The 20397-nt window shown below is 50.5% G+C and overlaps 7 protein-coding genes across 7 annotated transcripts; 4 read left to right on the plus strand and 3 right to left on the minus strand.

Moving 5' to 3' along the window:
- Nucleotides 1–500: 500 nt before the first annotated feature.
- On the plus strand, nt 501–4107 carry F5B22DRAFT_656858 (uncharacterized protein; the record flags this gene model as incomplete). Its single annotated transcript, XM_047979996.1, has 4 exons — nt 501–2048; nt 2102–2312; nt 2363–3290; nt 3363–4107. The coding sequence occupies 4 exons, from the start codon at nt 501–503 to the stop codon at nt 3589–3591; spliced, it is 2916 nt and encodes a 971-aa protein (XP_047829677.1). The 3' UTR covers nt 3592–4107.
- Nucleotides 4108–4240: 133 nt separating this feature from the next.
- F5B22DRAFT_611341 (tRNA synthetases class I (M)-domain-containing protein) lies at nt 4241–6520 on the plus strand. The gene is made up of 3 exons (XM_047975271.1): nt 4241–4585; nt 4647–5902; nt 5969–6520. Exons 1-3 carry the CDS (start codon nt 4363–4365, stop codon nt 6263–6265), a joined length of 1776 nt encoding a protein of 591 aa, XP_047829678.1. The 5' UTR covers nt 4241–4362; the 3' UTR covers nt 6266–6520.
- F5B22DRAFT_238148 (acetyltransferase domain-containing protein) lies at nt 6503–8286 on the plus strand. The gene is made up of 3 exons (XM_047969913.1): nt 6503–6760; nt 6894–6973; nt 7193–8286. The coding sequence occupies exons 1-3, from the start codon at nt 6739–6741 to the stop codon at nt 7880–7882; spliced, it is 792 nt and encodes a 263-aa protein (XP_047829679.1). The 5' UTR covers nt 6503–6738; the 3' UTR covers nt 7883–8286.
- F5B22DRAFT_238195 (uncharacterized protein) lies at nt 8147–9761 on the minus strand. The gene is made up of 2 exons (XM_047969915.1): nt 8704–9761; nt 8147–8613 (listed from the first exon to the last, which is right to left on the minus strand). The coding sequence occupies exons 1-2, from the start codon at nt 9207–9209 to the stop codon at nt 8412–8414; spliced, it is 708 nt and encodes a 235-aa protein (XP_047829680.1). The 5' UTR covers nt 9210–9761; the 3' UTR covers nt 8147–8411.
- Nucleotides 9762–10922: 1161 nt separating this feature from the next.
- On the plus strand, nt 10923–12822 carry F5B22DRAFT_238151 (tryptophan synthase beta subunit-like PLP-dependent enzyme). The gene has a single exon (XM_047969914.1). The coding sequence runs from the start codon at nt 11277–11279 to the stop codon at nt 12408–12410; it is 1134 nt and encodes a 377-aa protein (XP_047829681.1). The 5' UTR covers nt 10923–11276; the 3' UTR covers nt 12411–12822.
- Nucleotides 12823–13234: 412 nt separating this feature from the next.
- Nucleotides 13235–15105, minus strand: F5B22DRAFT_647691 (prenyltransferase alpha subunit; the record flags this gene model as incomplete). Its single annotated transcript, XM_047978911.1, has 3 exons — nt 13235–14115; nt 14192–14842; nt 15057–15105. The coding sequence occupies 3 exons, from the start codon at nt 15103–15105 to the stop codon at nt 13235–13237; spliced, it is 1581 nt and encodes a 526-aa protein (XP_047829682.1).
- A 731-nt stretch (nt 15106–15836) lies between these two features.
- On the minus strand, nt 15837–17448 carry F5B22DRAFT_637145 (mevalonate kinase; the record flags this gene model as incomplete). The annotated part of the gene is made up of 2 exons (XM_047977392.1): nt 15837–17120; nt 17227–17448. 2 exons carry the CDS (start codon nt 17446–17448, stop codon nt 15837–15839), a joined length of 1506 nt encoding a protein of 501 aa, XP_047829683.1.
- Between the last annotated feature and the right edge of the window lie 2949 nt (nt 17449–20397).

Consider the following 20397-nt stretch of genomic DNA (forward strand, 5'->3'; position numbering starts at 1 on the left):
GTACCTTTGGTAGTGGAGGAGTCTGGGGGAGGAGGTACGGCCCCCTCGCCGCACCTGCCCCAGCTCGCCCGAGACAACCAAAGTATCTGCCCAGTAACTCAATTATAACACAATTATCTTGCGCCTGAACACCTCTCTCTTTACTTCCCTAGGTAGCCTTTGATCAACAAAAACAACTTGACCCAGCTCTGTGTCGCCGTCCCATCCCGCCAGAGCTGTGTTGATGCACTCTTCTTTTCTTTTTCTCTCCTTCATCCCTCCTTCCTTTACTTAGTTACTTCAAACCCTCTATCTTCCCAACCTGGATCTCACCCCCATCTTTCTCTTTTTTAGCCCTCTTTTTCCTTTGTTGCATTGGTGACCTTTAGGTTATACGTTCGTCCTTCGGCCGGAGGAGTTTGGCTTTTCCGGTGGAATATCTCATCCCGCCTTGCCCTTCTTGTTTTCTCTGCAACACTTACCACACTCGTTCTCTTCCCACTCTTTGCTGCCTGTGCACCATGGCGCCACGGACTAGGAGATCCGCCGGTGTCGCTGAGGCTCTGGCTGCCGCAAAGGCTGCTCAAGAAATCGAAGCTGAGGAGAAGCTTCAGACTGCGCAGGTCTCTGCTGATCCTCCTAAGCGTGGTCGAGGCAGACCACGCAAGAGTCAGCCCTCAATCCCCATAGTTGTTGGTAGTGACTCTGCTTCTTCAGCTCCCACCCCGCTTGCCAGTACTTCGGATGGTGAATACTCTACTCCAGCCACTAGCAATGCTGTTACGCCCGCACCTACCACCAAAGACGTTCCCGATATCCGTGCGCCTCTCCCCAAATCTTCCAGCCTTCCCCGTCGAGGTCGCCTTACTCTTGAGTTTCCTGACGAGGAAACGGACGAAGATGATGACAAAACCATAGCGAAGAAGAGTGCCCAAGCGTCCAGATTATCCATCGTTAGCCGACCCAAGCGACAACGTCGCTCAAACGTCTCATACCACGAGGACTCTGACGAGTATAATGATCTTTATGGAGATGATCAGTCCGCCAGTGCCAACCTTGCTCGCCAATTACAGCGTGAGGAGGACCAGAAGGCCTCTAGAACAGGTCTTAGCATCCCCATTAAACGCAGTGTTCATGCGTCTTCATTCGCCAGCGACTCCGAAGACGATCCCGTTATTCTACGGTCAAGTAAAAGGTCAAAAGCATCTGCTACTGAGCCTTCCAGTAGAACAAGTGCTTCTACAGTCGCATTGGTCGAAAGCGAGGATGAGGTTTCTGCTGCTGAAGTACCTGATAGTTTGTCGGATGATGAGAGCTACAGTGATCTATCAGAAGCACCTGGATTTGACACTGGTAACGACAATGAGGATGAGGAGGCAGAGCAAGCAGCCTCTAGAGCAGCCTCTAGAGTAGCCCCCAGTAGGCGTCGAGCCTCCGCCGCTGAGAGAATACGGTCATCTTATATGAATACTCATTACCCCCATCTTAACAAAAGAGCCAGGAATGAGAGACTGAAACTCGAGAAGAATCATCCAGTCCTTCAAACGATGTGGACTGATCTCGAGAACATGCCAGATTTGAACGCCGGTACAGCCGCACAACCTACCACAATTTCTCTTCAGCTCAAGCCTTTCCAGCTTCAAGGCTTAGCATGGATGAAGGCAATGGAGCAGACCCCGTGGCGTGGCGGTCTGCTTGGAGATGAGATGGGCCTCGGTAAGACGATTCAGGCCGTGTCCCTTATTATGTCTGACTATCCGGCCGCTGCCCCAACGCTGGTTCTTCTTCCACCTGTTGCTTTAGGACAGTGGCAAGATGAGATTGCCGCCTATACTGGGGGTCTACTAAAGACGATCGTCTTTCATGGAACTAATGCTAAAGCCAAGAACATGTCGGCTAAAGACTTGAAGAAGTTTGATGTCATTATCATGTCCTACAACAGCCTTGAATCCCTGTATCGCAGACAAGAGAAAGGTATCGTACGTAAAGAAGGGCTGTATAGGGAGAAGAGTCCTATACATCAGATTAAGTTCCATCGTGTGATTCTTGACGAAGCACATTGCATCAAGGTAAGTGACAGATTATGAGTTGTCCCACGCCCCATTACTAACCGTGGGGGCAGACACGTACTACGATGACAGCTAGAGCCTGTTTCGCACTGAAAGTGTCATACCGCTGGTGTCTGACCGGAACACCGCTGCAAAACCGCATCGGAGAGTTCTTCTCCTTGATCAGGTTCCTCGAGATTGCGCCATATGCCTCTTACTTCTGCAAAGAATGTAAATGCTCAGCACTCGAGTGGTCTATGGGTGAAGATAGCAAGTGCACACACTGTTGGTCCCCTTACAGCTGAAACTTGCGTCTTCAACTAACAATAGTCTAGGCAACCATAACTCCATGTCACATGTCTCTGTCTTCAACCAAGAACTCTTGAACCCAATTCAGAGATATGGCAACAACGGACCGGGTCGGGAAGCTTTTAAAAAGCTTCGCCTTCTAACTAATCGTGTTATGTTGCGCCGTCTCAAGAAGGATCACACCAACGTCATGGAGCTGCCTGTCAAGGAGATCTATGTCGATCGGCAGTTTTTTGGCGAAGAGGAGAACGACTTCGCCGGGAGTATCATGTCTAACACTGAGCGGCAATTCAATACCTATGTGGCTCAAGGTGTTCTTCTGAACAACTATGCCAATATCTTCGGATTGATCATGCAGATGCGCCAAGTGGCCGACCACCCTGATCTTATCCTCAAAAAGTCTGAAGAAGGTGGACAGAATATTTTGGTGTGCTGCATTTGCGACGAACCTGCCGAGGAAGCGATTCGGTCCAAATGTAAGCATGACTTCTGTCGCCAATGTGCAACTAGCTATCTCGCGTCGCAAGATGAGCCTGACTGCCCGCGATGCCATATCCCGCTCTCCATTGACCTGGAGCAGCCTAGCATTGAGCAGGATGAGCTGCTGCTCAAGAAATCATCCATCATCAACCGTATCAAGATGGAAAATTGGACATCATCGTCCAAGATCGAGTTGCTGGTTCACGAACTTCACAGACTGAGATCCGACAATGCATCTCACAAGTCCATCATCTTCTCGCAGTTCACCACGATGCTCCAGCTTATCGAATGGCGTCTCCGGCGAGCCGGAATCACGACGGTCATGTTGGATGGCAGCATGACACCAGCGCAGCGTCAAGCGTCTATTAAACACTTTATGGAAAAGCCCGAGGTGGAATGCTTCCTCGTCTCTCTGAAGGCAGGTGGCGTCGCGTTGAACCTGACCGAGGCCTCACAGGTGTTTATTGTTGACCCGTAAGTATTCTCATATCTTACCTGTAGCTATAGTCAAGTTCACATCCGCATTAACTAACTACTTGTATATAGGTGGTGGAATCCAGCTGCCGAATGGCAATCTGCTGATCGATGTCATCGTATTGGTCAGACTCGCCCGTGCACAATTACACGTCTTTGCATTGAAGACTCAGTGGAGAGTAGAATGGTTCTTCTGCAAGAGAAGAAAACTCACATGATCCATTCGACTATCAACTCCGATGATGCAGCTATGGAATCCCTTACTGCTGCCGACCTGTCGTTCCTTTTCCGAGGAACGTAGTAAGGTTTGGTCACCTCATCGCTGTCTGCATCGTCGTTAGCGGTGTCGGAAGGAGTGATCAGAAATGTCCTGAATTGTCAGGAGATATATCGATATTTTCTCGGCGTGAATTAATTTTTTTGATGGAAGAATGAGAGAGAAAAAAAAAGGTCTATTTGGTTGAGCATAGGTGTTATTAGACTGGATTGTGCGTCAACGCTATGGCAGGTAAAGAGGCGTTACACGAGTGGGAATCTTCACATCTTTCTGCATTCTTTCCTCATGAATGACGAGGTTTCTGCCTAGCTTGAGATGGCGAGCCTCTATCTACGCTTGTCTTTTGCCTATAATCTTGCTAGAGAACGGCAGGCATTCAAGATGACCAGGTAGTGTGTGGGATTACAGGACCACCAAAACTATGCGACAAGAGGGCATTGTATTTTAGTTACCCACGCAGACCAATGGCGCGGGAAGTGTAACGAATACAGATGATTGATATCAGAAGCAACTATCACTAATATTGCTGAGGTGCACAGGCTTTGGACTGAAGGGGAGAGACTCCCATTTCCCATACAGTATACTGTCTGTGGGCATGTTCGGCGCGCACTGTGTTTAGGGTCTTTTTAACTGCCTTTAGTACGTGCTTTTACAGATATTCACTGACAGTACCGTAGGTATATACTGTGCCTATTAGCTTAGGTTAGCTGCCTCGTAGTTAGGTATTCTGCAAGGCAGATTCAGGTAGGCTCTAGCCACCTACTTCAACGCCAGTCAGAGGGGTCTGACCGCGACATGGAGCGCTTCATGATAGCCTCTAGCCGTCGGCTTTCAACACTTCGAACAGTCTCAATCCGGCCCAATGGGTGGGTTTGTCAGTCTTGCAGAGCTCGGGGAGCTGCGCGATTGCGTTTCAGCACCAGCGCGAGCATCAGTAGTAGCAACAGCGGCAATCTCTCGCACCAGCAAAACGACAAGCCGTACTACGTGACAACTCCTATCTTCTATGTCAATGCTTGTAAGATAGGCCCGCCAGCGCTGTGACTTTAGGCAGCGAAGAGCGTGGCTAACTGTTGCAGCCCCCCATGTCGGTCACTTGTATTCCATGCTCATCGCCGACGTCTTCAAGCGCTGGGAGGTTCTGAAGGGTCGGACAGCCTACCTGAGCACCGGGACCGACGAACACGGAATGAAAGTTCAGCGTGCTGCCGAACTGCAGGATCTTCACCCCAAAGCGCTCTGTGACGCGAACGCCGAGACGTTCAAGGACCTCGCGAAAAAGGCCAACATCGCCAACGATTATTTCATCCGCACCACTGATCCCGAGCACCGCGATGCCGTTGAGTTTTTCTGGGCGCGTCTGCGCGAGAAAGGGTACATATACGAGAATAAGCACGAGGGCTGGTACTGCGTGAGCGACGAGACATTTTACCCCGAGAACATGGTTGAAAAGCGCGTGTCACCAATAACGGGGAAGAGCTTTATCGCCTCCATTGAAACTGGAAATGCCGTCGAGTGGACCGAGGAAAGAAACTACCATTTCCACCTGACCGCTTTCCGTGAAAAGCTGTTGCAGTTCTATAAGGAAAACCCGGAGTGGGTGGTACCGGCTGGTAGGTTTACAGAGGTAATCAACTGGGTCGAGAATAACCTGGAGGATCTTTCCGTGTCCCGCCCCGCCAATCGTCTGGACTGGGGCATACCTGTGCCAGGCGACCCGAGTCAGACAATTTACGTCTGGCTCGATGCTCTCGTGAACTATATCACCACGGCGGGATATCCTCACTGGCAGCCCGGCTCTGAGCACACCGGGGGGTGGCCGGCCGATGTTCACGTAGTTGGCAAAGACATCGTCAGATTCCACTGCATCTACTGGCCAGCATTTCTGATGGCATTAGACCTCCCTTTACCGAAGCAGGTACTTAGCCACGGCCACTGGCTAATGAGCAAGCAAAAGATGTCCAAGTCGGTTGGAAACGTTGTCAACCCGTTCTTCGCCCTAGATCGCTGGGGCGTGGATACCATGCGATACTTTCTGATCTACAGTGGCCACATCTCCGGCGACGCAGACTACAACAACGCCTTCATTGTCGAGAAGTACAAAAAGGGGTTACAGGGTGGATTGGGCAATCTGCTTAACCGAGTCACGCGACCGAAGAATTGGAGCGTTCGACAAGCCGTGGAAAACATGGCACGAACACAAGGTTCGACATTGTCCCCGGAAATTGTATATCATCGGAAGATTCTAGGACGAGTCGTTGAAAAAGCGGACGATCACATGAAGGCTCTGAACCCCAGCTGGGCGCTGCAAGATATTATGGACGTTGTCTTTGATGTAAGTATCACTATTGTTCCCGTGCACTGCTTGATCAACTGCTAAGCACATGCAAACTGCACACAGACGAACAAATTCTTCACCGAACAAGCGCCCTGGGAAAGGAGCAAAGAAGGCGACATGGTCGCCGTGGAACGAACGGTGTTCTTCACCGCGGAATCGCTGCGCATCGTGGGCATTCTTCTGCAGCCTTTTATACCGGAGAAGGCCTCTGAGCTCCTCGATAGACTCGGCGTCGACCCGACTAGACGGAGGCTCGAAGACGCTGTGCTTAATAGCGATGATTCCTATGGTACTCCTATGGTGCCTCTTGGTACGGGCGCGCAGGGCAGTCTCTTCCCGACCTTACCCGTTGAGGACTGAAGTAATTCGAATAGAAGGAATAATGCATGTGCCTCGTGAGATCGAGGATGTATCATAGCATGTTAATTCATGTATAAGTAAATTGAACTTGGTCACATAGTAATTTGTGCTAGGTTAGGTATCAATATGTTATACCACTCAATGTAGATCAGACCAAATATGCACTTCAAAAGACATAATCATCTATATAAAGCGATTGAAACCTCCCATTCCACCTTTTCTACGGTGTTGTCACCGCTTCTTCGTTCGTTTTTCTATGCGAATTCTACCTCTGTAGTATCATACGTTTGTTCTCAGCCGATGAATGCTGGGGCATGCATCTAAAATATCTCCACATTTCGCCCAATCAGAGCACGAGCACACACTTTACTTTACTTTACTTTCCCAACTCATCCTCACCACTAACAGGACTTATGGTACATATACATCATACCAATGTACACGACTCTTCGAAGTATATCGCCGCATGAAATATGAGGGTTAATGAGGACTTGGGTAAGTTCGTTCGTTCGTTCTCGAAACTGGATTTTTATAATCTTGTGTGAAAGTTGGGGAGTGGCTGGTGAAGGTGAGGTGAAGATATAGGTTGAAATTGGGATGGCTAATTTGCGGATTGAATGTTCGATAGCCGTGTCTGCGTCTAGCGTCCTCCTTGTCCCGTATGATGCGCATCATGTTGGGCGGTATCATGAGTGGATGCAGGATGAGGTGAGTTTACATTTTATTTTATTTTTAACTTGCTTTTTTCTCGTGTTTGTGTTCTTTTTCGTTGCGTATTCCGAGAGTATTATTGCACTTCCTGGGTTTGCATCACTCTCATCATCTCTCAATCCAAAATTTCTATATATTATCTTTTTCCTTCTGTTTCGATTTTCTCTTCCTTTTCTTGATTGTTTGTGTATTCGTGTCGCTAAGATATATACCCAGGACCTCCGCGAGGCAACAGCCTCGGACCTCCTGACTCTCGAGGAGGAGTACGAAAACCAGCAGTCGTGGCGCACGGCGCACGACAAGCTGACTTTTATAGTATGCCAACCGGCTACTTGTAATTCCACATCATCCGCATCTGTCCCGGTAGAGACAGAACCCGACACGGACGCGACGACGTCTGCCTCAGTTATATACGCTGGCGAGGACGATGTCGATGCGCGCATGGTGGGGGATGTGAATCTATTCTTGACACCTGACGACAACGACGATGATGATGATGGAAAAGATGTAGGAGAAGGAAATAGTGGAATTCGCGACGTCAAAGGCGAAATAGACATCATGATCGCCAACCCCGAGCATAGACGGAAAGGTCTCGGCGAGAGCGTCGTATGCGCGTTTCTGACAGTCTTGCGCGGACATCGCGACGCGATACTAGATGAATATATCCGGGGCCAAAATGCGGAAATCCCTTCTACGGATCAGTGTCAAATAAGATTAAGCAGGCTCGTGGCGAAGATCAATGCTGAGAATAAGGGGAGCATCAGATTATTCGAGAACTTGGGATTCCGCAGACACGGGGAGCCGGATTATTTCAACGAGATTACTATGGTGCTTTTGGATTCGGATGGGCTTGGGTGTGCTGGGTATAGAGAGTGTTTGTATGATCGGTCGCGATTGAAGAGGTGATGTCGGTGAAATGCGTGGTGAAGATGGCATAGAACATAGATCAGACATGGGCTTGGTATATGATATCTTAAAAAAATGAATTTGATGAATACCAGGATGGCATGCGTGAGATGATGAGGGCCTATGTTGGTATCGTTGGGCGTCACAACGTCAGACAGGACTTGGTGGTTGCATTGCCGCTCGGCTTTCTATGTCTATTGCATCATTTGCTCATCGCTTAAATACTTTTTATGTAGTTGGACCAAAAGAGCTGAGTACCTAGTGGCTACACCACGTTTTTCAGGCTTCTCCTCCAGTGTCGAGGTATGACTCTCCGTTACCCATCGAACCCAGCCAACAAGCGGTTCTTTCATCCAAGGGTGCTTTTAGTACATATTTTGCCTATCATCCGCTTGATTCTTCTGGTATCTCAATCCAACATGCCCAAATCCTAAATGTGATATCCTAGGCCTTTCCCTCAATCATATATAAACAGCCAATATGGGGTATACGAGGATATAGCAATCTCGTGTCTTCCGGCTAAAAGTCCTCAAAAAGCTCGGAAGTTTTGACTAACGACGACCCATTTCTTAAGCCCACGCGCCGCATTTCGACCCAATGCCTCCCAGTGCGGGACCAGAAGCCAGGACTCATTGAATGCCACCTCGGCCGGTGCTGCTTCTACCACGGCTCCTACCTGCGTAGACGTAGGCACAGGCGTATCGCTGGGCTTGCCATACTGAATAGTCCCGCTATATAATGAATCCAAAGTCAGCACCGTACTATCGACAGATTGAACGTCTATAGTGTGAGAACTCATGCGCATCGACTAGAGCACTAACCTGACTTGAACCACAAAGCTTACCCGGTCGCCATCCTTGATAGACTTGGCTACTTTCCCTCGGCCGGGCCCCCCTCCTTCACTCCCTTCAAAAGCTACCGCGAGATTCTCAGGGCATCCTAGCGCGTAGTTCGGATTCACGGGATGCGCATCGAAAGATGAGACGGTGTAGTGCACATTCGCACCTTGCGCATCCAGCAGCGCCTCGTACGCAGCGACCGACTCCACTACGCGCCCGTTAATGCCGATGTCGGGCTTCACAGACGCATTGGTCAGATGCGTGGACGTGCTGGCGTAATATGGTGCCAGGGACTGCCGCTTGTTGAGGGTTTCATAGTAGTGGTCTACGAAATCCTGGGCCGCTTTGGAGGTGGAGGTCATGTTAGCGATCTGCGCAATTCTGAAAATATGAGGGGGAGATAGGAAGGGAAATGGGGCTCGTAGTGTACCGTCGCTTGAGACTTTGGCCTGTGTCTCTAATGATGGTAATGATGGTATGTTTGCCATGGTGTGTTTGTTGCTTCCGCCTGCGCCTAAGAGGCTCGCCCCGGTAGTACTTAGTGATATGAGAATTCGGCGTGATTCAGGGATATATAATTATTATATGTTGTATATATGGATGTCGGTATAAATCCCACTTCAAGATGAGCTAGACTAAACTGCCGTCACCTTCAACGATGGATGAGCTACCTCTTTTGCGGTGTATAAGCTACGGTGATTTGTAATGATATTGTATCGTGGTTTCAGGGAAAAGGGCGATATAGGAGAAATGAGTCGCAATACGAAGGAACTTGGTCTCTAGGAGTTGTATTTGATATTGTGTGTCGTTGACACATGTGCTAGCAAATAATGTGACGATGTATGTTGGTGTTGAGGTACTGTGCGTTGAAAAGAAGTCTGTCGAGCCTAACTCCAGTATGATCAGCTGTGTACAGAAGGTTCAAGGACGTAGTTACCAATCAAAAGTCGCTGGAGCTAGAATGTAGGGCATATTTTGCGCACTGTGGCGCCATAATCCAGCCTTCTTATATGTCAATTTCACCACCTCTGAATTGTTAGGTTTGTATCAGGTTTTACTTTCTACAATTGACTCCTCGAAATTTGAGAGCCGTGATAGATCAAGTATCATCAGTCCCAAACTATATCAAAGTTTAACTCTTCGAGCTTGTGAGCCATCTAATCACGGATCAAGTATCTCTGCCATCTACAATACAACCCCTGTCACCCTGTTGGTATCCGTTCCCTAGGTTAGAACATCAAGGGCCCAAGCGGATCAGCTCGTTAGACTGTTCTTGAGAGGGGTTTGAATTTAATTTGTAAGATCGAGTGACAGTTATGATTCAGTCTAGGACTACATCTATCTCCTCCTCTTAGTGGCATTGGATGTGCTTTCTGCCTCTTATTGTATCATGCCCAGCTAATCTCAACGGTAAGGCCTGGGATCTATATGTATTTGTGGATGTATTAAGAAATCAACATCGGCAAGCGGCTGTCTCCCATAAGCAGCAAGGATGTATTGATTCTCCAAAAATTTATCTAGGTAGAGGCCTAACGAAGGCCAGCGACAATAACATAATCATGAGCCGATCTGAACCGAAGAGATTCGCCAAAGGCATCCCAAGGAATGATCACGATCCCTAACGCTGCCCAAAAGTCAAAACAGAGGAGATGGGAAGTCAATACTTCTATTCGCGCACTGAGAATAACGATAATAACGATAAAACAGATCGAGATAAGACTCTCCTTCATTGCTCTGAGCCCAAGCTAAAGCTAAAGGGCATGAAGTTGCACCCGGCCAGCGTCGGAATCGGGCGCCGGGCTTTATTCGGTCGGCAACCCCTCGAGTCAATCTCCATTACCCTATAGTTCGCTCCATCTTACCCTATACTTATTCAAGAGGAACCGGTCAACCTGCGCCGCTTTGTCCCGGAACATGTCACGATGGTAGAAAACAGGGGGCAAGCCTTTTCGTATTGGGGAGGTAGGTTGGCGATAATCCCATTTGTCGGACTAAATGGTTGGACATGGTGAGATTGCAGCTTGTCCAAATGTCAAAGAAGGCGGCTCCAGACCACGCCCTTTCGCATATTTGTGGGACGCCAACCTGTCGCTATATCTTAACCTCCGAGTTCGATGTGAATGAATCACGCTCCCATAAAAATCCATGCCTTTAGGCTACCAGGGTTTATATAAGAGAGTGCCTGAGATTGATTAAACTCAATTCATCTTCTGGTCTTTCCCCAATTACAACTCTCATCCTTTTAACTACTCCGAGACATCAGAACCTGCAAAATATCTGCAACCTGACTCTTCGGACCAGGATCGGGGCCGTGTCTTATCTGCTTCATATATAAGCCTCCAGAGACTATCACAGCCAAAACCACCAAGGTTCTCATCAAGCATCAGGCAAAGAATCAGGGCCTCGCAGGGAGCGAATCCCCAGGTGTCTCTATACATTCTCATCAAGGAGCAGTTTAGAGAGCGGCGATAGTCTCGATATCCAATTTGCGCTTCAAGAGATCGAGTCTTCCTACAAGACAAAACCAGTTCCTATTCAGCAGTCCTCATACAAACATGGGTTCATTCGTGCCGGACCTACCCAAGCTCCACATGGAGACGCCCTGCATCCAGTCCCAGGAGCTATCCCGGGCAGCGGGCTGCAACATATACCTGAAGCTTGAAAACCTGCAGCCATCAGGGTCGTTCAAATCCCGCGGGATCGGGACCATGATGTCGCGCGCCCTGCTGACGTCGAGCTCAGGGCGCGCGCACTTCCACTGCAGCAGCGGCGGCAACGCAGGGCTGGCCTGTGCCGAAGCGGCGCGGACTCTGCGGCAGCCCTGCGACGTGTTCCTCTCCGCGCCCACGCCCGACATAGTCATGGAGAAACTCGCCGCCCTCGGCGCGACGCCGCATCGCGCAACAAGCGGCGCCTGGCCCGAGGCCGACGCGCTATGTCGGGCCGCGGTCGAGAGCAATCCGGACGGCGTCTACGTCCCGCCCTTCGACCATCCGTCGGTCTGGGACGGAAACTCGACAATAGTCGATGAACTGGCGTCTCTCGAGGCGAAGGGGTTCTTCAGCGGAAACGGGGACGGGAACGGCGTGGTCAATGCCATCGTGTGCAGTGTCGGGGGCGGTGGTTTACTAAACGGTGTGATGGAGGGGATAGAGAGAAACTATGGCTCTCCTCGACCCGCCGTCCTCGCGATAGAGACGTCAGGCGCAGACTCTCTAGCAGCCAGCATCCGCGCAGAACAACACGTATCGTTACCAGGTATAACAAGTGTAGCGACAACGCTAGGCGCTCCGCGCGTCTCAGCGCAAACATACCAGTGGGCGCAGAGATGCAACGCATCGACCTTCACCCTCCTCTCCCCACAGTCTTCGTCTCCCCTTACAAAGCCGTCACCCACGAAGCGGAGCCCAGAGCATTCCCAAACACGTCTCACGAGCGCCGTCGTCTCCGACGCAGCCGCCGTATCAGCCTGCGCGAGATTCCTCGACGACGCGCGCTTCCTAGTCGAAGTGGCCTGCGGCGCAACGCTCTCAGCCGCGTACAACAGTCAAGCTCTGCTGCGCGTCGCGCTGGCGCCCGACGCAGACGACGCGAGCTGGGCGCGGACGAACGTCGTGCTAGTCGTGTGCGGCGGCGCGAGCATCTCCTTCGACATGTTGGCAAAGTACCGCGAGAAATTCGGGGTGTGAGTATACCTATATACCACTCACTCACTCACCCACTCCGTCAAGCAAGAAACCATCCATACAGGCGTCAAGCCAAAGCAATACCGAAAAACCAAGACCACGACGACAAAGTGAAGTAGTCATCACTCGAACCCCAACCAAATATCGATAAAGTCAAACAAAAGACGAGGAAAAGCGAGGAGGATACGAGGATGGGATGAACGGGCGAGGGATTTGATGACCCAATGGACAAAACGGTGTCGCTAGACTCATATACCGCCCAAGCGAGGAGAAGGCGAGGAAAGTGCGAGTAGGGAATTCCAGAAGAAACAGTTGCGTAACTCTTCTCCCTGGGATATATCCCACGAAAAGCCCACAATTACATCTCTACATTTCATCACGACAGACAGACAGACAACGGATGTTAACGAAACATTCGTACCAGAAACCATGGCACTTCCCAAATCCATGTACATGTACCAGCTAGCTACAAGCAGGAAAAGGATATCAGATATTACGTTCCAGGCATATATATATATATACATATAGCAGTGACGTATCTAGAGCGAATGCAAAGATCTAGCATCACGTCTTCAGAACACATACACAGCAGAAAGATAGAAGAAAACCGCGTGTAAACGTGAGCATGTCAATTGATATCAAGCTACCTGTCTGGTCCAACAGACCACTCACAACACCTTGTACCATCGCCCTCACAACCTAACAACAACGTGGCACAATACCCTCCCCTCTTCTAAATTCGTTCCTATCTATACTCCACAACCGAGTTTCAAACCGCTTTGCGCCAGTCACCCCCCTCCCTACATCTACGTGCAAAAAGGCCCTCCCTATTCATCAAGCTTCTGTCTCCGATACTCCCAGTACTCCTTCCGTATGCGATCCCACCTATCGCCAAGTCGGCGCAGACACAGGTCGGCCTTCTCTTTCTCGCCGGCCTCTTTGCAGATGTCAGCCAGCAGGTCCAGGGCATGCGAGCTGCGGACGGCCTCTTTCTCCTCGCCCTCGCCCAGGCCGTCGACGAACGACTCCGCCACCCTGCGCACAAAGCCCAATGGCTTTCCTCCCTTGACGAGCACGCCGCGGAGGTAGTTCCACGGGCTCTGGTTCTGAGGGGCGAGGAAGATCTTCTCCTCTGCGTAGGCTGTCTCGCGAAGGATTATCTCCTCGGGGACCTTGGGGTCGTAGGCGGTGCTGTGGGATCCTGGTGTGCTTTGTTTCGGGTTGTCGAAGACCAGGAAGAATCGGTGTGACCACGCCGAGTTGTTCAGCACGTCTTGACTGATCAGCATCTCGGTGCTACGCATCTCCTCTCCCGAGTCCCATAGCCCTAGCTTGCGCACCAGGTATTGCCGATAGCTCCATACATGGTAGTTCTTCGTGTCCTTCTCTAGTATGTCCGTTAGGAAATCAAGCTCGCCGGCGGCGAGTGCCGCGACGGCTTTCTCGTCTGATTGCACTGCCGGGTAGTGAAGATCTAACAATTGCTGTCGGTGATGCCATATCTGGTAGTTTTTCAAATGCTCGAGTGATACTTCGTTCAACCATTCTAGCTCGTCTGGAATAGGTATGTTGAGTGCTTTGACGATGTCGAATCGATAAAGCCACACGGTGTAGTGTGCTGGGTTCATATCAATAATATGCTCGGTTAATCGCAGACAACGAGGTGTGTGCTCCTTGAGTACCATGACAGCACGAAGGTAGGCCATTGCTGTAGTACAGTATCAGCCACCAGATTCAATTACAGGAAGCGAGATATGAAACTCGTTGCTCAGAAGAATGCATACCCTCCGCATAGTCGTCAGCATAAGCGATGGCCGCTAATGCGCCTTCTGGCTCCTCCTGCGGTATAGGCACGACATCGTCCCACTCCGGATCATTTGCGTAAGTACTCAGCTTTGTGCCGTACAGTTCGCTGCGAAGAGCCGACATCTCCTGACGACGCTCTTTTTCAGCTTTTATATCGTCCTCGGTGATGGTATATACCTCTCCAGTAACTGGATTCTTTGACTTCCAATGCGCCCTCTCCCTGTCGCGCCTAAAGAAAGTGCTCTCGAAATCTAATTCGCTTATCCTCGACTTCTTCCTTTCGTACGCGGCGTATTCCTCAGGTGTGTAGTCGCCTATAGGCCGACCGTTTCTGTCGCGACCCCACTGGTCGGCCTTCGGTCTCGGGGCACTGCGTAGTGGTACGTTCGCGTCGCTCAGTTGCTTCCAGAACTCGCGCTGGCCTTTCTTGGAGAGGTCGTCGATATGAGCTATACTTCTAAGTAACTCTAGGTTGAGGTAGGTTCGTTTGTCGGCAGGACCCAGGCTATTAAACCCCTGTTCCTCAGCTAGCTTGTGGATCGGATTCGTAGACCAATATTGCTGCCACTCAATTTCACGAATTGTCTGAGGCTCCTTTGGTGCCTGTTGTACAGATGCTAGTTGCTTTGCTAGGTAAGACAAAGAATCAGTTAGTCCGAGGCCACTTTCACTATTTCGTCACACGTTACGCATGTAGCGGGGGCTGGAGTGCATGTCTGGAATGTAGACTGGGAGTGCAAGCCACGACTTGGCTGGGCTGGAGCATTTGCTCGCTTGACCTTGCCAGACTGGATAGCCGACCAGAGATAGATTACGCGCTTTGTCGACCAAGACCCGACTCACCTTCAGCGTCTTTCGCTTTGGAGCTGCCACCCTTGTTCTTCGGGGGCATTGCTGCGGGTGGCCGAAAAAGCAGAGAGAAAGGCAATGATGTTGGTGATGTGGTGCAGATGCAGATGCAAGACCAGGTAAAGAGTGGGATGGCGGGAGGGCGGGACAGCGGGACGGCGGATGGTGGGATGTGGTGGGGTAAGTTGCGCTTCCAGATGCCTTCCCCAGTCTGCCCAGCGAACCCCGAGACCATCCCCGACCGTATTGTCGACCCTGCCTGTAAATCAAACCCGCATCAAGCATTCCCCGAAGTCACCAGAGTTGTCTCAATCCTATTCACGATACATCGTCACTTTCACACTTCGGTCGCGCCTCGCTAGCAGCCCATATGACCGGTTAAAGCATGGTCTCTGGGTGCATCTAATCCGCGCCACCTCACCACGATCGCGAAGGGTTAATTGCCCGCAGTATCACCTCGCCTTGCATGCGCACAGCTCGCAAATGGTAGTACAACTCTTATTAATATGAATTGCACGATAGTTAACTATACCTTGTGTCAAAGACTTGAACAAATCGAGCCCCTGATCTAACTATACTCCGAATAATGCATGCTAAATGTCCCTGTGATATAACCCCCAGAACAATGATACAATACGATCCGTAACTTTCCGTGGTGACACCCGGGGAACCGCTCGATAAACCTTTGTGAAGAAGTGAAACAGCTTGGAAGCAGCTAGATTCAAAAGAAAGCGAAACAGCAAAACGATGCTCTTCATCTCCAGGCTGCTGTTGTTATCGGCTCTCTACTCTCCAGAACTTCCATCCCTCTCTCTCGCCAGTTCCGCCATGGACACCAACCAGCTTTTCTACACCTTCAGTGCCAGGTGCGTTAAGGAACTTATCGAGATCAATCTCCATGCCACCCTCGTGGTCTTCATCTAATCCATTCTTCAACACGGCTGGCCATAGAACGCCGATGCCATCGCCACCGAGCGTCGTCTTGAACTGTGCATAGCCCTCGGAATCAAGTTGTGCTTGTAGCGATTCTAATTTTTCCTTGGACACACCGGGTTTCATCAATGTTATCGAACAACCGCCGCCGCCAGCACCTGTCAGCTTCGTCCAACCCAAGTTCTGGAAGTCGATGAGCTCGCGCACACGCTCAAGTCGAGGATGTGACACTCCTAGAGAAGCAAGCAGGCCGTGGTTAATGGACATCAATTCGCCCATGCGTCTCAGACTTTCGTCCTCTTTGGCATCAAAAGTGTCCTCGTCAATGAGACCCTCGGCAGTTCTGGTCACCTTATCGACCGCGTCAAGGATACTGCCTACGAGTTTCTGATGAGTAGTTTTTAGCTTAGCTACTTTGGCCACCTCCGCAGCTGTTGATTTGGGCGTGCGAGTGTCGACTAAAAGCAACGGAAGCTCGGGGAAGTCCCATAATGGCGTTACGGCAGGTGGCTTGTCATAATCTATTCGCTGGAAGACAACGGCCTTGCCTTGTGTCGCGACGGTGTTGTCAACACCAGAGGGATTTCCGTGAATAGCCATCTCTGCCACAAAGGCCCAACGATTTATCCTCTCTATTTGCAAGCGTGCTTCATCTGAGGGTTGATCAGGGTGCGGCCCCGAAAGGGTGCGGATCTGTAATAATAGGGCGGCCGATAAGCATACTGCAATCGATGCACTGCTGCCCAACCCGGCACCGATAGGTATTGTTGACCGCAACGTATATATACAGCCGTGGAATTTTTGTGAGCCTAAGGAGAGGAAAAGATATAAGAAACACGCAGCGGAATTCTGGTGAATCTTGCGCTCAGTAGGAGGCCTGTCGATCGAAACGTCGGCGAGATGTGGCTGAATAGCAGCCATTAACTCCGGGTCCAGACTCGTGACAAGGTCATAGTAGTACTTTTTTTTGGATGGGTGCGAGAACAGTTCCCAGGGCAGATCGTCAATGTGCCATGAATGTACTAGGTCAACATCGGGGAATCTGAGTGTGATTGTGCGTCGTGATTTCGAAAGTGTCGTTACGTGCAAGTAAGATCGTAGGGAGATCGAAGCAGCAATAGCAGCCTGTAAAAAGCGAACTGGTCAGTATTCTCTAGGCCAGCACAAGTGTCTCACGAGCAAACGAGCGCGCACAATGAGTGCACGTCGTTTGCTTCCGCCAAGGACATACCTTGCCGTGAACCACCGCGTGCTCTCCAAATACAATGACTTTGCCTGGTGCGGAGACCATGAAAGGGGGCATCATAGGAATTGACTTCCTACGCCCAAACCTGGCCCCATCGCTCGCACTCGATGACCTGCTGCCCTCGGTGCTGCTAGAGTGACCATTGGTGCGTCCGTTCCCGTTCCCGTTCACCTCCATCGCATGGAAGCCATTCGTGAGGCTGGGCATTTCCGAAGACGAGCTTTCGGGTGTAGCTGGAACACGAGTCATGGGTTGTGGCAGAAATGAGCCTACAGATGGGGCTGTCCCCAATAAAGCCTTTTTGAAGGTATACCAGCTCTAAGCGTGTAATTCAACAAGTGGGCCACACTGCGATGTTCGCACCAATTGGCCCAACAGTTTATTGTCTTGAATAAAACAGGGAAGCCGGATACCAGTGACGAGGAGGCGTCGAGAGGAGGCACGATATCGAATCAACGGTGGTGGTGGTGACCTTTGTGTGCAGAGACCAAGCAGGACTATCCGCGAAGGTCTGCTGGCGTGTGCGTAACAAAAAGACCAGACAAGACGTGATGAAAGATGGAGCACGGGGAGGAAATTTGCAGAAAAGGGGGAAAGGAAAAAAAAAGAAGGGGAAATCGGAGGATAGTGTACGGGATAATAAAGGCGACGAAGCTATTTGTATATGTCCTGGGCCATGGACATGGGAAAAAGCTATTATTAAAAACGTACCCTGGCTTATTAGTTGTTGGAAGGATCTGGGCAGCCCGCACCGACTAGACCATTACACTAAACCGCTTGCCCATACTAAGACAGGCCGGGTTCCTTCTTCCTTGCCTGGCCTAAACTATGTCATTACAGTACTGTAGTAATAACTACCTAAGCTTAGGTATACTGGGTATGTATGTATGTATTGTAGGTATCTTATTAGCTGCCCAGGCTGGTAGCATCGAGCGAGTGAGGGACGAGGGGGGCCTCGCTCTCTCGATACCCAGTCACGGTGGGTATATCCAATCCAGTCAAGCTGTAAGCGGGCAATTGAGTAGTAGCAGTAGCCTGGATCTGCCTGGAGTATGTTGGTCCTATCAATGGAGGCTTGTGCAGCGCAAACAAGGCCACACAACGCGGGACAAAGCACGACAAAGCACGACAAAGCGGGAGCACAAGGAGGCCATCACATTTCGCGTTTCGATCGAAGTTCGGGTCAAGTACGAATACGCAGCAGTCCCCAAGGTTACCTCGAGTTGGATAGAGTTCGCCGGCCAATCAGCGGCGGCCTGAGTTTGCACTGAGGTCATGTGTGTGAGTCCAGACGCGCGCTCTGGTACAAAAGCATAGTGCCTCTGCTCTATTTTGTAAGTAAGACATGGAATCCAGAGACGATATGCGGGTGAGCAATGTACCCAGCCAGGCCGTGGTACCTCTGGTTGACAGCCCGGGTTGCGGATGCGACTACAGGGATTGAGATGCTCTACCTCTTCTTGTGTAGCAGTCTGTTCATGTAATGTGCAGCAAGTGCGCTGCCTCATTAGTGAATTGACCCATTGTCTAGATGTAACGACTCGTCATCGATTCAATCCATCCTCCAGTTGATCGATCCATCGGAAGCATCTACACGTGTATCCGTGCTGCCATCCTCCCACAGTACTTACTGTAGGTAGGTATTCCCAACAGTCTGACAGGCAGGTAGGTAGGGTAGGTATCCATCCCCCGAAGCCGAGAGACCAGCAATAAGAAAACATGGGAAATGTCATCGGGTCACACAACCGGTCGGGACTGGAACTGTGACGAGCTAGCCCAGCTCTCACTAACGGCATCTGGCGTCCCTTTTGGTTCTGTCCTGTGTCTTGGGGTGAATGGGGCCCGCCTATAGCTGAATAAATGCCCCCTTTCTGCTTTCCGATTTTTCAAATCATGATGAGCAATCGAAGTTCTGGAATCATTCTGGCCACGCGCGCTCTCGAGACTACCTAAGTACGGAAGTGCCCAGGTAGGTACCTCTCTCTACACTGTATTTACGTGGGGTCATGGGGTACCTTTACTAGTACCTACAGAAGCTAGACCCATGTCGGGGTGAGCGAAAGAGAGCCGGGGCTCAGCGTGGTAATAATTGAAAGGGGACCCACGCCCTCCCCTTCTCTTGGGTGTGGGCTACGCTGTGGGGAGGCTGAGGTTGGCCCTCGTAGCCAATGGGCGGCCGCACAGTCAGGGGAACTTTCCGTCTTTGCGTGGGATAAGATCGGGCCACCATTGGCTACTGCATCTCTCTGCACCTACCTACATAAGTAGTATAGGTAGTATGTACATAGTATAAGTACCTACCTACCTACCGATACCGACCTTTCCTCTCTAGGCCATCTGTAATACTCCTCGACGTCTCTTATACGTCCACTGCACACCACGCCAAGTACCCTCAGGTTACCTTTCCAGCATGGTTTGGTGCTCTGAGCAGCTTTAGGAGGCTGAGAGGTATACTACTTAAGTAAGTATGTGTGTATGTATGTATGCGCGATGCGCATCTGGATCAAGGTAGGTTCCGATCACACTCAGATGAGTTAAGGTGTGTAAGTAGGTACCTACTAGGTAAGGTACACACTACCTACTGTACCTACTTTAGGTACTTACCTACGTACATACCTACCCTAGATCCTTGCTCTGCCACGCCCAGCTATGGGTGGGTATGCTTCTATTTTGCGATGGGTGCCTTTTTATAAAGTGCTATGCGTGCTGAGTAACGCAAGGATCTGAGCGTTTCAGTCCGATACGGTTACTGTTATCACCATCATCAACCACGCCGAATCAGGTCTGCAAGTCAGTCCAACAATGTTTGCTCAGGTTAGTCAGGTTCAGTCAGCTGGGCAAACCGAAGCTTCTATGCGCGCATATCAACGACAAGGGCCCGGGGCGCGGGGGGTGGTGGTGGGAGGCTCTGTCTGGTAAGCAATTTGCCCGGCAAGACAATTCAACCAGAAAAAAAAAAGTCATCGGATGGGATGTGTCAAATTGACAGCGGAGATACCTACGGTACCGGTACCTACTTGGAAGATGACGCTATTATCTCTCTCCTCTATCCCCTACCTATCCTCTATCTTCTATCTTCTAGGTAGTCTTCTCCTGTTACCCGTACCTATCTAGCCCCATCTGTACCCATCCGTCGCTTCAACTTGCTGGAGTAAG

The sequence above is a fragment of the Xylaria bambusicola genome, assembly GCF_022495145.1.
Source record: "Xylaria bambusicola strain CBS 139988 unplaced genomic scaffold F5B22scaffold_28, whole genome shotgun sequence".
Taxonomy (NCBI): domain Eukaryota; kingdom Fungi; phylum Ascomycota; class Sordariomycetes; order Xylariales; family Xylariaceae; genus Xylaria; species Xylaria bambusicola.

Coding starts and splice junctions, on each gene's coding strand:
- F5B22DRAFT_611341 (XM_047975271.1), top strand. CDS start 4,363: ATGGAGCGCTTCATGATAGCCTCTAGCCGTCGGCTTTCAACACTTCGA. Junction 4,586..4,646: donor TATCTTCTATGTCAATGCTT/GTAAGATAGGCC, acceptor TAACTGTTGCAG/CCCCCCATGTCGGTCACTTG. Junction 5,903..5,968: donor TTATGGACGTTGTCTTTGAT/GTAAGTATCACT, acceptor AACTGCACACAG/ACGAACAAATTCTTCACCGA.
- F5B22DRAFT_238148 (XM_047969913.1), top strand. CDS start 6,739: ATGAGGGTTAATGAGGACTTGG. Junction 6,761..6,893: donor GAGGGTTAATGAGGACTTGG/GTAAGTTCGTTC, acceptor AATGTTCGATAG/CCGTGTCTGCGTCTAGCGTC. Junction 6,974..7,192: donor ATGAGTGGATGCAGGATGAG/GTGAGTTTACAT, acceptor ATATATACCCAG/GACCTCCGCGAGGCAACAGC.
- F5B22DRAFT_238195 (XM_047969915.1), bottom strand. CDS start 9,209: ATGGCAAACATACCATCATTACCATCATTAGAGACACAGGCCAAAGTC. Junction 8,614..8,703: donor AGCTTTGTGGTTCAAGTCAG/GTTAGTGCTCTA, acceptor TTCATTATATAG/CGGGACTATTCAGTATGGCA.
- F5B22DRAFT_238151 (XM_047969914.1), top strand. CDS start 11,277: ATGGGTTCATTCGTGCCGGACCTACCCAAGCTCCACATGGAGACGCCC.